The 12,476-nt window shown below is 42.6% G+C and overlaps 1 protein-coding gene across 4 annotated transcripts in view; it reads left to right on the top strand.

Moving 5' to 3' along the window:
- The window catches only part of SESTD1 (SEC14 and spectrin domain containing 1), a 96,027-nt gene extending 89,813 nt beyond the window's left edge, over positions 1–6,214 (top strand). For 3 of the 4 annotated variants that reach the window (XM_053269156.1, XM_053269136.1, XM_053269146.1), the window contains exons 18-20: positions 622–813; positions 2,958–3,079; positions 4,435–6,214. In XM_053269156.1, coding sequence (XP_053125131.1) covers positions 622–813; positions 2,958–3,079; positions 4,435–4,564 — 444 coding nt within the window. In that variant the 3' untranslated portion in view covers positions 4,565–6,214. The remainder of the gene's footprint in view (positions 1–621; positions 814–2,957; positions 3,080–4,434) is intronic. The other variant, XM_053269166.1, reaches the window with a different exon arrangement.
- The last annotated feature ends 6,262 nt before the right edge of the window (positions 6,215–12,476 follow it).

The raw sequence follows: 12,476 nt of genomic DNA, 5'->3' as shown, positions 1-12,476 counted from the left end.
CATGGCAGGGAGGAGGACTGTTTGTTTTGCCTTCCAAGTCCTCTGCAACCCTCAGAAAACGCCGGGATTTGGAGGGCAGAAGGTATTTGTATGGGACCTGGACAGGAGCACTTTCCAGAGGGGGGGGGGAAGGCACTGACTGCTGCAAATCAGTGAATAGATTCATGGAACTCTGGAATGCTTGGTCAGAAAAGAACTATATTTGACTGATAGTACTGTAGATGTTTATGTTTCCATAATTGGCAAAGGATTTGAGTGAAGGGGAGGGACTGGTAATATACTAGACACATCTGACCTTTTTTATTTTAAAAGCAGTTCAAAAGATTTGCACGTAAGAGCTGTCAACCATAGTAAGTCCTTGCTGTAATTGAATGTGCGCTTGCACCCCTAGTTATTTGGAGCAAACAGGCCAAAGGGTGTAGTTCCAGTTCCCCTCACCCTCCATTGCCCACTTAGATTTCTCCAGCAGGTGTCACTGCACTAGCCAGTTTACACAGTCCGGCTGGTCTTGCCTGTGATTTGTTTTCGGTATTTCATGTCTTGAAGATGTATCACAGTGTTGTCATCAAATCTGTTCCAAGATTTGAAACTCAGACTTTACATCTATTTCTCCCTTGACAGAGTACTTATGATTATGGGAGGCAGTTACTACAGGCCACCGTCGTCCTGTGTCAGTCTCTGCGATGCACTTCTAGGTCCTCAGGAGACACGCTTCCAAAACTGAACAGAATATGGAAACAGTTTACAATAACTTCAGAAGAGAGGGTAACTAGGTTGGAGATGGCTGTTGCATTCCATTCAAATGCTGAAAAAGTTAGTTGCTTCAACTTGTTCTGTTAAGTTTGATGCAAAAAAAAAAATTAAAACTGTAAATTTTTGGTTAATACACATGGATTAAGTGGGATTTTTTTCAGCATGTTCAGATTTTGATGATCTGAGTAATATTCACATACATCCTCCCGCTATGTAAGTATTCAATGTCCTGGTCTTAACTCATGGATTGGAAAGAAAGTCCTATTGACATCAGTGGGACTTGCTTATCAATAGAATTGATTCCAGTTAAAGTTTCAAGTGAATTTACACGCTCAGTTTGGTTTTTATTACTATGCCTGTGCTTCAAAACAGCTGAAGCTGAATAATCAGCACCCTTCTCTTGGTACCATGCAGAGGTGGCTACTCACAGCGTGCTCCATGCACTTCTGGTGCAGAGGGAGGGGCTGCTTTATGAGAAGCAGAGCTCCACTGGGCCCCGGTGACAGGTGGGACAGCCGCCATGTTGCAGCAAGAGGTGTGGGGGGGAAACACTGGGAGAGGTAGTCCTTTCAAACGCTTCACCCATGGGTGCCACATGGAGACAGGTGTGCTGAAAGTGGTCACCTCTGCATGATACCAAGTAGAGGTAGTGAAGATTTGGCTTCAGCTGTGCTGAAGCTCAGACCAACTTACTGCATCTCGGTCTGCACAAACAGTTGATTATTGATAAAATGGTTCTTGGACTGCACTGTTTTAGACTACAAGGCTCTTAGCATTTAATGTTTCTCCCATATTTACAACTACCCTCCCAATAATGAGCTGATCCTTGACTTGATAGTTTTCTAGGTTAGAACCCTTTCCCCCCAATACAGTCTTCTATGTGCATACTTTTTATATGAGGAAGCATTCAGTCCTATGATCTTGCAGTTTGAACTGATGCTGTCCAGGAACAGTTATACCCTAACTCTCCACCTTCTGCTGACATAACTCTGACCTCTAAAACATAGCCCAAACAGATCGGTCTTAAAGCTCTTCAAAAAGATGCTCAGACTTTGACTTTGAACATTTCTGCAAAAATGAATTTCCATGAGGTAGCCATTGAGATTATCTTTATATGTGTCCTTATTTGAATGTGGTACATGGTATTGTTAAAAGGATGCATTGGCTAATCTTGGGAACTGTGAGGAAACACACAGGTCTTCTCTAGAGGCAATTTAGGGTGTTTAGATCAAAACCAGCGTCTTGAATTATACCAAAAAAATGAAAGGAAGCCAATGCAGTTGCTGGAATTGAGCAGCTGTGCTTTGTACCAGCTGAACCTATCTTCAAGGGCAGTTCCCTACAGAGTGTGTTATGGTGATCAAGGCTCAATGAATGCTGGTTGCAGGATTCACATCTGACAAAAAGGCCTTCAGAGTTGAACAATAGCCACTGCTGCAGTTCATAATTTCAAAACCAGTAATGAATCAAGGGGCACATCCAGGCTAAAAGTCTGAATGGCCAGAGATGGGTCTCTGTAGCTCAGTGGTGGTGCATCTGCTTTGTGTGTAGGAGGTCCCAGGTTCAATCCTTGGGATTTTCAGGAAGAGCTGGGAAAGACTCCTGCCTGAAACCCTGGAGAGCCATTGCTAGTTAGTGTAAACCAGGGGTTCAAAACCAGTGGTACTCCAGATGTTGCTGAACCACAACTCTGATTATTCCCAACCACAATACATTTTAGCTGGGGAATAGTTGTTTAGTAACGTCTGGAGTACCACTGGTTGGGAACCCCTGGTGTAAATAATACTGAGCTAGATGGACCAAGGGTACGAGTTATTATAAGTCAGCTTCCCATGTTGCCATGCCTATTTCCCAGCTCACTGGACCAAATGAGAACCCAATTAAAATCAGGTTTGGTTTGCTTGTATGCAGTCCCCAGCTATGACACATGGAGTAAACAGCAAAACAGCAGAACCTGGGTTAAGTTAAAAGGGGAAATATTGCTGAATCCTGGCTCCATTCCAGGAAAGAACCCACTCTGTAATAGTAAGGTGAATACCTACAAGTCCTTTAGTCAAGTCACCAATTTTTCTAGACAACTGTATTAAAGAACACAGAAAAAATTAACTACATCAGTAGAAAACATGAGACTTTGCTGTACCATTTTATGGAACTTTAGAAGCATGACCTCATCCACTTTACTTAATAGCATGTTGTTGCTGCAGGTTTTGCAAGAATGCCCAGATCAGCCTGAATCTATTAATGACATGGAGCAATTTGATGAAACTGAAGCTGTCGGGAAATCACTTTTGGATAGATTAACAGTGCCTGTAGTTTATCCTGACGGGTATGTTGGCTGTCCTTTCAATGCTGATTATTCTAAAGTTGTTCGGTTTGTAACAGAAGATGAAAAAAATGTAGTGTGGAAGTCATAAAAATACTGTAGTCCTGTTGTTGCATTATTAAATTTTGGAAACCAAAATAGAGTGAGTTAAAAGCAATGGCTTTATCCGCCAGTAGAATTTTTTAAAATTGAAAATAATGTAGTAATGTTTTTAAAACTACTTTTTCTCTGTACCTCTTTTCTAAGTTTGCTGGCTTACATACAGCGCAGCACAGCACCTATGGAGGAGCAGGGAATGCATGCTGGCTCCTTGAATGTAGAAAGCTCGCCAGTGCTGCTAGCAAACAGGAATCATGGGGGCTCTGTGTATGGATTGCTTCATCGCTGTAGTGACAAATAACAGGAGCAGCGTTGCTACAGTGCTGATGCAATCTTTTGGCGCCACGGAGGCTCTACATGTTTACTAGCAGTGTCAGTGGGCTTTCCACACTCTCAGAACCAGGGCACACACACCCCACTCTTCTGTGGTTAGAGTGCTGGACTAGGACCGGGGAGACCCGAGTTCAAATCCCCATTCAGCCATGATACTTGCTGGGTGACTCTGGGCCAGTCACTTCTCTCTCAGCCTAACCTACTTCACAGGGTTGTTGTAAGGATAAACTTGAGTATGTAGTACACCACTCTGGGCTCCTTGGAGGAAGAGTGGGATATAAAATGTAAATAATAATAAAAAATAATATGTAAGCCAGTAGAATTGAAGAAATAAGTACAGTGCTTGTTGTTGACTTGAAGTAAAACTTTCCATTCAGGATTGCTCCAAATAATTCATATTGGTTTGATTTACAGGGGGTGTTTTGCTTCTCACCTTTTAATTCATACCCTGCAACTTAGAGATGGAAATTCAGCTCCCATATTAAGTTCATAATATGCATTTCCTTGCAGTCTGTAATGCTGAATTACCATTTTCAACCATCAATATGTACTTGGAGAGTTATGAGGTCTGGTACCCAAGTAATGCGTGTTCATCACTGAGGTCTATGAACCCATCCTAAGACATCCAGTATTATACTAGCTGGGTGTAGCAGTATTGCAACAATGTCTTAATATTTAATTTAGTATATGGTGTAAGAAAATAAATCCACTTTATGGGGTGAAGAGGTAGATGGGGAAGCTTGCACCTTCCCTCCCTCCTTATTCTGTGCTCAAAGTGTTAGTCCAGCAAAGCTGATTAAGATGTTATGTGATGTCAAACTTCCTGCATAGTTTAACATTAAATACAACTGACAACTTTAAAAATAAAAAATAAATCCATGTACATATCTTGGTATTCACATGTCCAACCCCCTTGTTCTTTTTAGTACCGAGCAGTACTTTGGGAGCCCAAGTGATATGGCTTCTACAGCGGAACACATTCGAGAGAAGATAAAGCTAGTTTGTCTGAAAAAGCAGCAGCTGAGACAACCAGAAGTCTGTACAACAGAGAGCTAATAGTCTGGACCTGTTTCTGCCAGTTCATAAAGTATTCATTTGTAACGTAGCAGGTCATCTGCATTTTACTCCTGATATAATACATTAAAAAGTATTTCCAATCTGTTAAAAAAAAACAAAAAACCCTCAACTTTTTTTTGAAGTAAAGTTTATTCTACATCTTAAAAGTGTATTTCTACCAAGCCATAATTATGTAACATGCTATGAAACCATAGACTTCAACTATTATCAAAAGGAACTGAAAACATTGCACTGAATCTTGCTCAGAAGCTTGATCCGACCTGTCAGGTGGTATTTTGCCTAAGCTGCTGATGCAAGCTTTGAAGGTGCTAATAAGTACAAGTTCCACACAAAATAGTAACTCTCTTTAGTCTCAGACGATGTAGTATTTTTAGGCTGTAGGCAAGCTATCTGTTGTGTAGACAGCGGTGACCCTATAATTTTGATTTGTATTACTTTTTAAAATGGTCCTTTTTATTGTGCCAATATGCATCCCACCCATCAAATCTTTGAATATCAAATTAATTATAGTTGGGGTTTTTTCCAATTTGTATGGATACTGTATTGAGAGCTGTTTTGTGATTAATAATAAAATCCATCTTTTAAAACTGACAACTTTTATGTAAGCTTGTATTTCCTAGGGTGTAGTAGGGTATTCATCAGTAGAAGCTGAAGGCAACTGTTTCTCTTGCCATTTAGCTTTGGAACAAGCAGTCCTCTTCCCTCTTATGATGTGAAATGGAGGCACATATGTGTACACTTCAGATCCTGGGGGGAATAACTTCTTTAAAAATGAGATAAGAGGAAATAATCACTACATTTCACCTGTTGTCCAAGGGCCAAACTAGATGTGAATTTAAACATGTTGTTTGGCCTCCCTTGCTTTATAGGTTTTGTAAATGGCAGCCATGGGGGAATCCTGATCCAGATCAGGAATATTGCAGGAAGGGAACGGAGCCCTTCCTCTCTACAATCCCAGTTCAATTCTTCCCCTGGGAATCTTTGCCCCAGGATGATGAACATGGCCCTGATCAGGACGAAGGCCCCCAGGTCTGCTGTGTGTGTGTTTTTTTTGTTGTTTGTTTGTTTGTTTGTTTTTGTTTTTAAGATAAAGAGCCAAGCTAGATGTTTAATTTTTTTTGTCTGATCTGGCCCTAAATTAAAAATATCTGAGGAGCAAGAAGACATGTCAAGAGGTGAAGGTAGGAGTATATAAATACTCCTTGTTTTCAACTTCCTCCTGCCTTCTTAAGAGTGGTAAATCATGTATATCCATTTGTAAATGGAGAAAAACAGGATTTACATTATAAGAAAGGGTTGGGAAGAAAACATGGAATGAAGAGGATACAAGGAAGCAAGTGAAGATAGGTAGGAGGTAAAGAATGATGAGATGACTTGTAGGGTGTCCAGTTTTCCCCCATGTCACTTTTTTTAATTGTACAAGTGAACATGGCAAGTATGTATTGTTAGTTCCATGTTCATGAATGACAAAACCCAAGATAACTAGGCAGTTTGTATGCAATTTCCAGAATTGTTATATGCTACATATTAATAGATTGTTAAATATAGTCGATATGATTAAATTATGTGCAGACTGTATTTATTCATCCAATCTGCAAAAGCCAAATAAAGACCTTTTATATTTATGAAGTATGAGTGTATTTTTTTTTCTGTTTTCTTTTCCTTTGGGAAAGGCAATGTATTATGAGATAACCACCTACAGTTTTAGATGCCCTTTGTTCTGTGCGCAAAGTATTTACCGTCTTGGCTCATGAAAAGGTGGAGAAGATTCCAGAGACCCTCTGATTTTATGCTTTGAAACAAACAAACCTCGGTTTACTCACCAGGAGCACAGTATACAAGAGGGCAGTTCACACTGTCATAATTCAGGTAGAAGCCACCTACCCTAATTTGGGAGCTGTGCACACTCCTGTTTGCAGATTGTCTGTTGAAACCAAGGTCGGAAGCACCATCCATGTTTGTGTTCTAAGCAGCAACTGAGTTGGAGGACTTTTCCTCCTACCTCCTTCAGCAGCAGCTGGGAATGTGTTAGCCCTCCGACCTTGGCTTTAACTGAGATACAATCGGCAAATGAGAGCTTGCACCACTCCCAAATTACGATGGTGTGAACTATGCTGTTCCTCTCCATAGGTTTTTCCTTTCTGCTGCAAATACTGGAAGACTGGGGTCACAAAACTGATGTTGAACTGGGAATTGTTCTTTAAGGCTCTTTTTGGCCTAGAAATCCCTTCCTATTCAAAGAGCTTCAGAATCTGGTTTCACAGGGAAGAGAAGGAACTTTTTTTTTTTTTTTGCCCTGGCCATAACCACTAGGTGTAGTGTGCAGTTCAGCTTCTCCTCCTGGGAAAAGAAACAAGCACACACGAGAAAAATTTAGTGTTATACAATTTTAGTGGTTATATGGTTCCAGGCTATGTATACTCTGCATTAAGTATACTAGGTACCAGGCTAAGTATACTCTGCATATCTATTCATGTCCATGGAGTGCTGGATTGTACATCCAGTATGGTGCAAATTCACTCACATTGGCTTATTTCAAATAACTTTATTCTGCTTCTGGGAGTTGCGGGGGAGTGCAAGGAACCATGTCAGTCACTGTGTCCTGACTTCACTCTCCCTGCACCTCATCTTAGCCAGATGTCATTGGGTATTGCTTGTGTACTTTCCAGTATATTTCCCTAAAGTTGTGTTCTAGAAATTTTCACTTGGAAAAAAAGTAAAAAGTGGTGAGTATGTGTTATATGCAGTCATCTCATGCCACCCCACTTATGTAGTTTTATTTATTTATTTCTTAGAAACATTTAATATACCGAAGACTCCGGGCAGTGCATAAAAACATGCAAACAAGGCAACATTAAAAATTACATTCTAAATTAAAAACTAAAGTAACTAACAAAAAAAACTGGTAAACTACAGGGCAAAAGCCTGGCGAAAAAGAAAAGTCTTCAATAGAGATTTGAAGATCAGTAAGGAAGAGGCTAAACGAATCTGGAGGGGAAGAGAGTTCCAAAGAAGTGGGGCAACAACCAAAAAGGCCCTTTTGCGGGTCTGAGAGCCCCAAACCTCTCGGAAATCAGGGTCCGACAAAAGGGCCATCTGAGAAGATCTAACTGGACAGGATGTAACTGGATGCAAGAGATGGGTCTGTAGGTAAGCACCAAGCCCTGCAAGGCTTTGAAGGTGAGAACCAGGACCTTAAATTGAACTCGGAAGCGAATAGGACACCAGTGTAATGACTGCAGTAGAGGTGTTACCCTGTCATATTTTCTGGCACCCATGAGGAGGCGAGCCGCTGCATTCTGGACCCATTGTAGCTTCCCGATCATCCTCAAAGGTAACCCTAGATAGGGAGTGTTACAATAATCTAAGTGGGAGATAACAAGGGCATGGGTCACTGTCATTAATGCCTGCCAGTCGTAACTGGCGAATCAGATGAAGCTGGGCAAAAACACTTCTGGCCGCAGCCTCCACCTGCTGTTCAAGCAGGAGGTGCAAGTCCAAAAGGACCCCCAAATCCCGAACAAGCTCCTTTGGGGGCAGCACCACCCCATCTAAAACAAGGTTCATATCCAGCTGTTGGCCGGTACGAGGGCTGAGTAAAAGTAGTCCAGTCTTCGTGGGATTCAGTCTGAGCTTATTTTGATTCATCCAGACTGTAACAGCTTCCAGGCATCGAGTAAGCACAGAAACAGCATCCCCAGAATGGTCTGAGATGGCGATATACAGCTGAGTATCATCAGCGTATTGATGAAATCTCACCCCAAACTGGGAAATGACCTGACCCATCGGCTTCATATAGATGTTTAAAAGGACAGGGGCAAGAACTGAACCCTGGGGAACTCCATAAAGGAGTGGCCATGGGTCAGAGCATCTGTCCTCAATGTGTACCGACTGGACACGCCCGCTAAGGTAAGAACGGAACCACTGTAAGACAGTGCTCCCAGTACCCAACCCACGCAGGCGGTCGAGAAGGATCGCATGATTGATAGTGTCAAAAGCCACTGAGAGATCTAAAGGGACCAAGAGAGGGACACTACCCTTGTCAAGGTCCTGAAGAAGGTCATCTACCAGAGCGGCTAGTGCTGTCTCTGTGGTATGCCGAGGCCTGAAACCCAACTGATAGGAATTAAGATAACTAGTTTCTTCCAAGACCCTCTCAAGCTGGGCACATACAACCCTCTCTAACACCTTCACTAAAAAAGGGAGGTTGGAGATCGGTCTATAGTTGTCAAGGACCTCAGGGTCCAAGGAGGGATTCATCAAGTGAGGGTGAACTATCGCCTCTTTAAGGGCTGCTGGCACGAAACCCTCATGTAACGAGGAGTTAACCAACTCCCATAACCAAGAATTAACATTCCCATCGGCTGTTCTAACCAGCCGGAGGGCCAAGGGTCCAAGCAACATGTCGCCGCAACCATACCCGAAAGAATTGTGTTCATATCCTCGACCAACTCAAAGGTGCCCCATGTAATGTCACAAGGCAGAATCTTCTCTATCTGATCGGATCCTATAGAAGTAGAATCCAGCTCTAGCCGAAGGCAGATGACTTTATCGGCAAAGAATCGAGCAAATTGTCACAGTGGCCAGACTGAACATCTACCGGATCCACTCTCCTAAGAAGGGAGCGGGTAATCTGAAATAAGGCTGCTGGATGAGAGTCAGCTGATGCGATAAGAGTGGAGAAATAGTGAGATTTTGCCATTCTTATCGTCCTAGAATATTCTTGAATATGAGCAAGTAATCACATTCGGTCATCTTCTGCACCAGTTTTCCTCCAACGACGTTCCAAGTGTCTTTTGGTCTGCTTCATCTCCCTAAGCTCCACAGAAAACCAAGGGAGCTGGGATCCACGAACCTTAAGAGGACGCTTGGGCATGTATGAGCAGAAAGCACTTTTATGTATGTATGGGGGAATGGTAAAAATACCAGTGGCAGCCAGTGGTCACTCTTGAGCACCCCTAAGCAGGGGAGGCTACTTTTCAGGGATAGGAGGTTGCTGATTGAAGGGATGAGCTTAAAAATTCCCTATCTGCAAGCACAGCAGCTGCTCATGGCAGTTTGGATCATAGCCATGGACTGTTTTGGAACCCCTGACTATGTTTTTGTGTGTTTAATTGTGTGTATTGATTGAAAAGCAGAATACTTTTGTCTCCTAATTTTCTCACTGCTATATATAAGTAACTTGTTCATAAATTGATTTTTTAAAAATTACTGTACTCAAACTAAGCTGCTTACATCTAATTTAAATTCTCAAATATGTAACTATTTCCAGCAACAGTCATTGCAGGCATAATCTCAATGTTCTTTGGCAAGAAAACTATAATTACATTTAAAGTACATTAATAAATGTAATAAACTACTACATTTCACTTACTTTTACAGTACATTTATGTGATTGAAAATAAGGTTTACAGAACATTGGAAGAGATTATTATTTCTTTGCAATGGAACTATTGTGATAAAATATAATTTAACTCTTTTTTAACACTTTAAGACTAGAGCATTGTAAAGAGAACAATTTTAGCACAAGGTAAAATCAAAAATAATGTGTGGGGTGAATGGAGCAAACCATTGAGGGGAATGCAGCTGGCCCACCTATTTTGAAGCCTATCAGCTGGTGCTGTGACTTTCTTAAGGATTAGTGGATGGCTTTTGTCCCAAATGCACAAGGTGTCAGACGTTAAGCACTGAGGGCAGGCAAAACAGTCACAATGGAATAGGCTCTGCAGACAAATCTTAAACATGGCCTGGTTTCATCTTTTTCCTTAAGAAGATGAAACAGTGAAATAAGACAAATCTGAGCCACTCCAGTCACAAATTGGAGGGATAGCTCCAAAAGTTCTGTGGCACCTTCAAGACTAACATATGCTTTCATGGACCACAGCCTGCTTCATCAGATCTGTGGCAGTCCTTCTAAATTGGCAGTAACTGTCCAAGCATGGGTTTCTAATAACGGATAGGCTTGAGCCCGAAACATTTCGGAGGCCATTATAAAGGCCTCCGAAACATTTCAGCTCCAGGGGCCGTTTCGGCATTTCAGCGCTGGCAGGGGTGGTTCTTTAAGGGTGGGGGAGGGTGTACTCACCTCTCTCGCCTCATTTCCCCCACTGGTGCTCCATTATTTTCAATCCCCTTGGGGCAGCAGCATTCCTCCCAGGTGCCCCATTGCCCTCATCGGCTGGAAGTACTGATCGCGCTTCCTTAACCCCGACTAAAAGCCGGGCTAGGCGGTGCTGCTCCACTGAGATAGGGCCCAATCCTGGTGGTTCTCATACGCAGCCTAACCCAGGCTGGTTTTCTCTAGCCTGGGTTAGGCTGTGCATGAGAAAGCCTCATTGTATGGTATCAGAAGTCAGCCTGCTCTTTGTCACTGTGCTGGGGCTCCTTCTGAGTCCATCCTAGCACAGCAAAGTTTGTGAATATGGATTATTTCAGGCCCCCTGACCCACTTGTCTTGCATGGCAATCTTGCAGAGAACTGAAAATTCTGGGAGCAAAGGTTGTACCTGCCTGCTTTTGGAGCAGAGGGTGAGCCTGAGGAACAGCAAGTAGCCATCTTGTTGCATTGTAGTGAGGGGGCATTGTGTTGTGGTGGCTTTCAGTACTTTTTGTTATTCCCGATGCCTCTGGCCCAAAGGATATCAGAGAGGGCCCTGCACAACTTAAAATATTGCCCCCCTCTCAAGAATGTGTTGTTTGAGCAGTATTCCTTCTCTGTTGCTGGATGAGGACATCTCATGAGAGTTATCTCTCCCATGTGCTCCAGAGGCAGGACTATGCAAATTATGCAATGTTTTAAGAGGAGGGAACTCCATCCATTTATTTTAGTCTTGTGTCCAGCTCTAGGGACAGACTTCTCTTTCTCAACCAATCTATCTCTTCTTTATACCTTTTCTCTTAGTTACTTACCTAATCTGGCCTCCACTTTCTAGATCTGGTCCTTTTCCCCTTCGATTCTGACTTCTCTTCTACCAACCCCCGCCCCCCAAGCATTCTCTGTGTTCTCCACAAACACTCAATTCTCTGAAGTCTGTTGAGCAGTGACCTGGGTATCTCCTTCAACCTTTACCTGGCATTATAAGCTCAACCCTCATCGTTCATTGCAAGCAGCCTTTGGCAGACAAGTTCTTCAACAAGTCCTTCCGTCCCAGTAGATGTTGAAGCTCCCACCCAGGATTCTTACCTGTGGCATGTCCCACATGAGATGTCCTCATCCAGCAGCAGCAGAAGGAGGAGCATTTGTTACTCACAGTGAAGACTGCTTCTTGCTACTGGATTTGAGGACATCTCGACCCACCCATCTGGATGTCTGCCTCTACTGGTACACTATTTACATTTCTTGCTGCTCTCTCTCCCCCTTTCCATTTGATTAATATATTTCTGAATTTATCTCTTTATCTTGGCTATTATGAACTGGGTGGGGTTCTCTTTCCCAGGCTCTTAAAGCATTGCATAATTTGCATAGTCTTACCTCTGGAGTACAAGGGAAGGATAACCTACATGAGATGTCCTCAAATACAGCAGCAAGAAGAAGCCTTCCAGGTGAGTAACCAATGTTCCTTTCTGGAATTGTACATTGTCTCATGGAGATGCCACTCAATAATTTCTTACTGGGCTCAGACTTTGAGCCAGTAACTGTGACTATTGTCCTGCAATGAATAAGATGACAAGAAAGTTTTCAGTATCAAGGGAGAGAGGGAGGTTGGGTTGGGTGGCACTATTATAAAGTGGTTCCCTTCCTGCCTCTCTGGTAGATTACAGTTGGTTTTGCTTGGCGACTGCTGTTCAGCAAAACGAGAAGTGTGGAGTTCCACAAGGCTCCATACTGTCTCCAATGCTTTTTAACATCTACATGAAACTGCTGGGAGAGATTATCAGGAAGTTTGGTGCTG

The sequence above is a fragment of the Hemicordylus capensis genome, chromosome 1 (genome assembly GCF_027244095.1).
Source record: "Hemicordylus capensis ecotype Gifberg chromosome 1, rHemCap1.1.pri, whole genome shotgun sequence".
NCBI classification, from domain to species: domain Eukaryota; kingdom Metazoa; phylum Chordata; class Lepidosauria; order Squamata; family Cordylidae; genus Hemicordylus; species Hemicordylus capensis.
The sequence above is the reverse complement of the archived record's forward strand: the minus strand, read 5'-3'. Positions and strand labels throughout refer to the sequence as shown.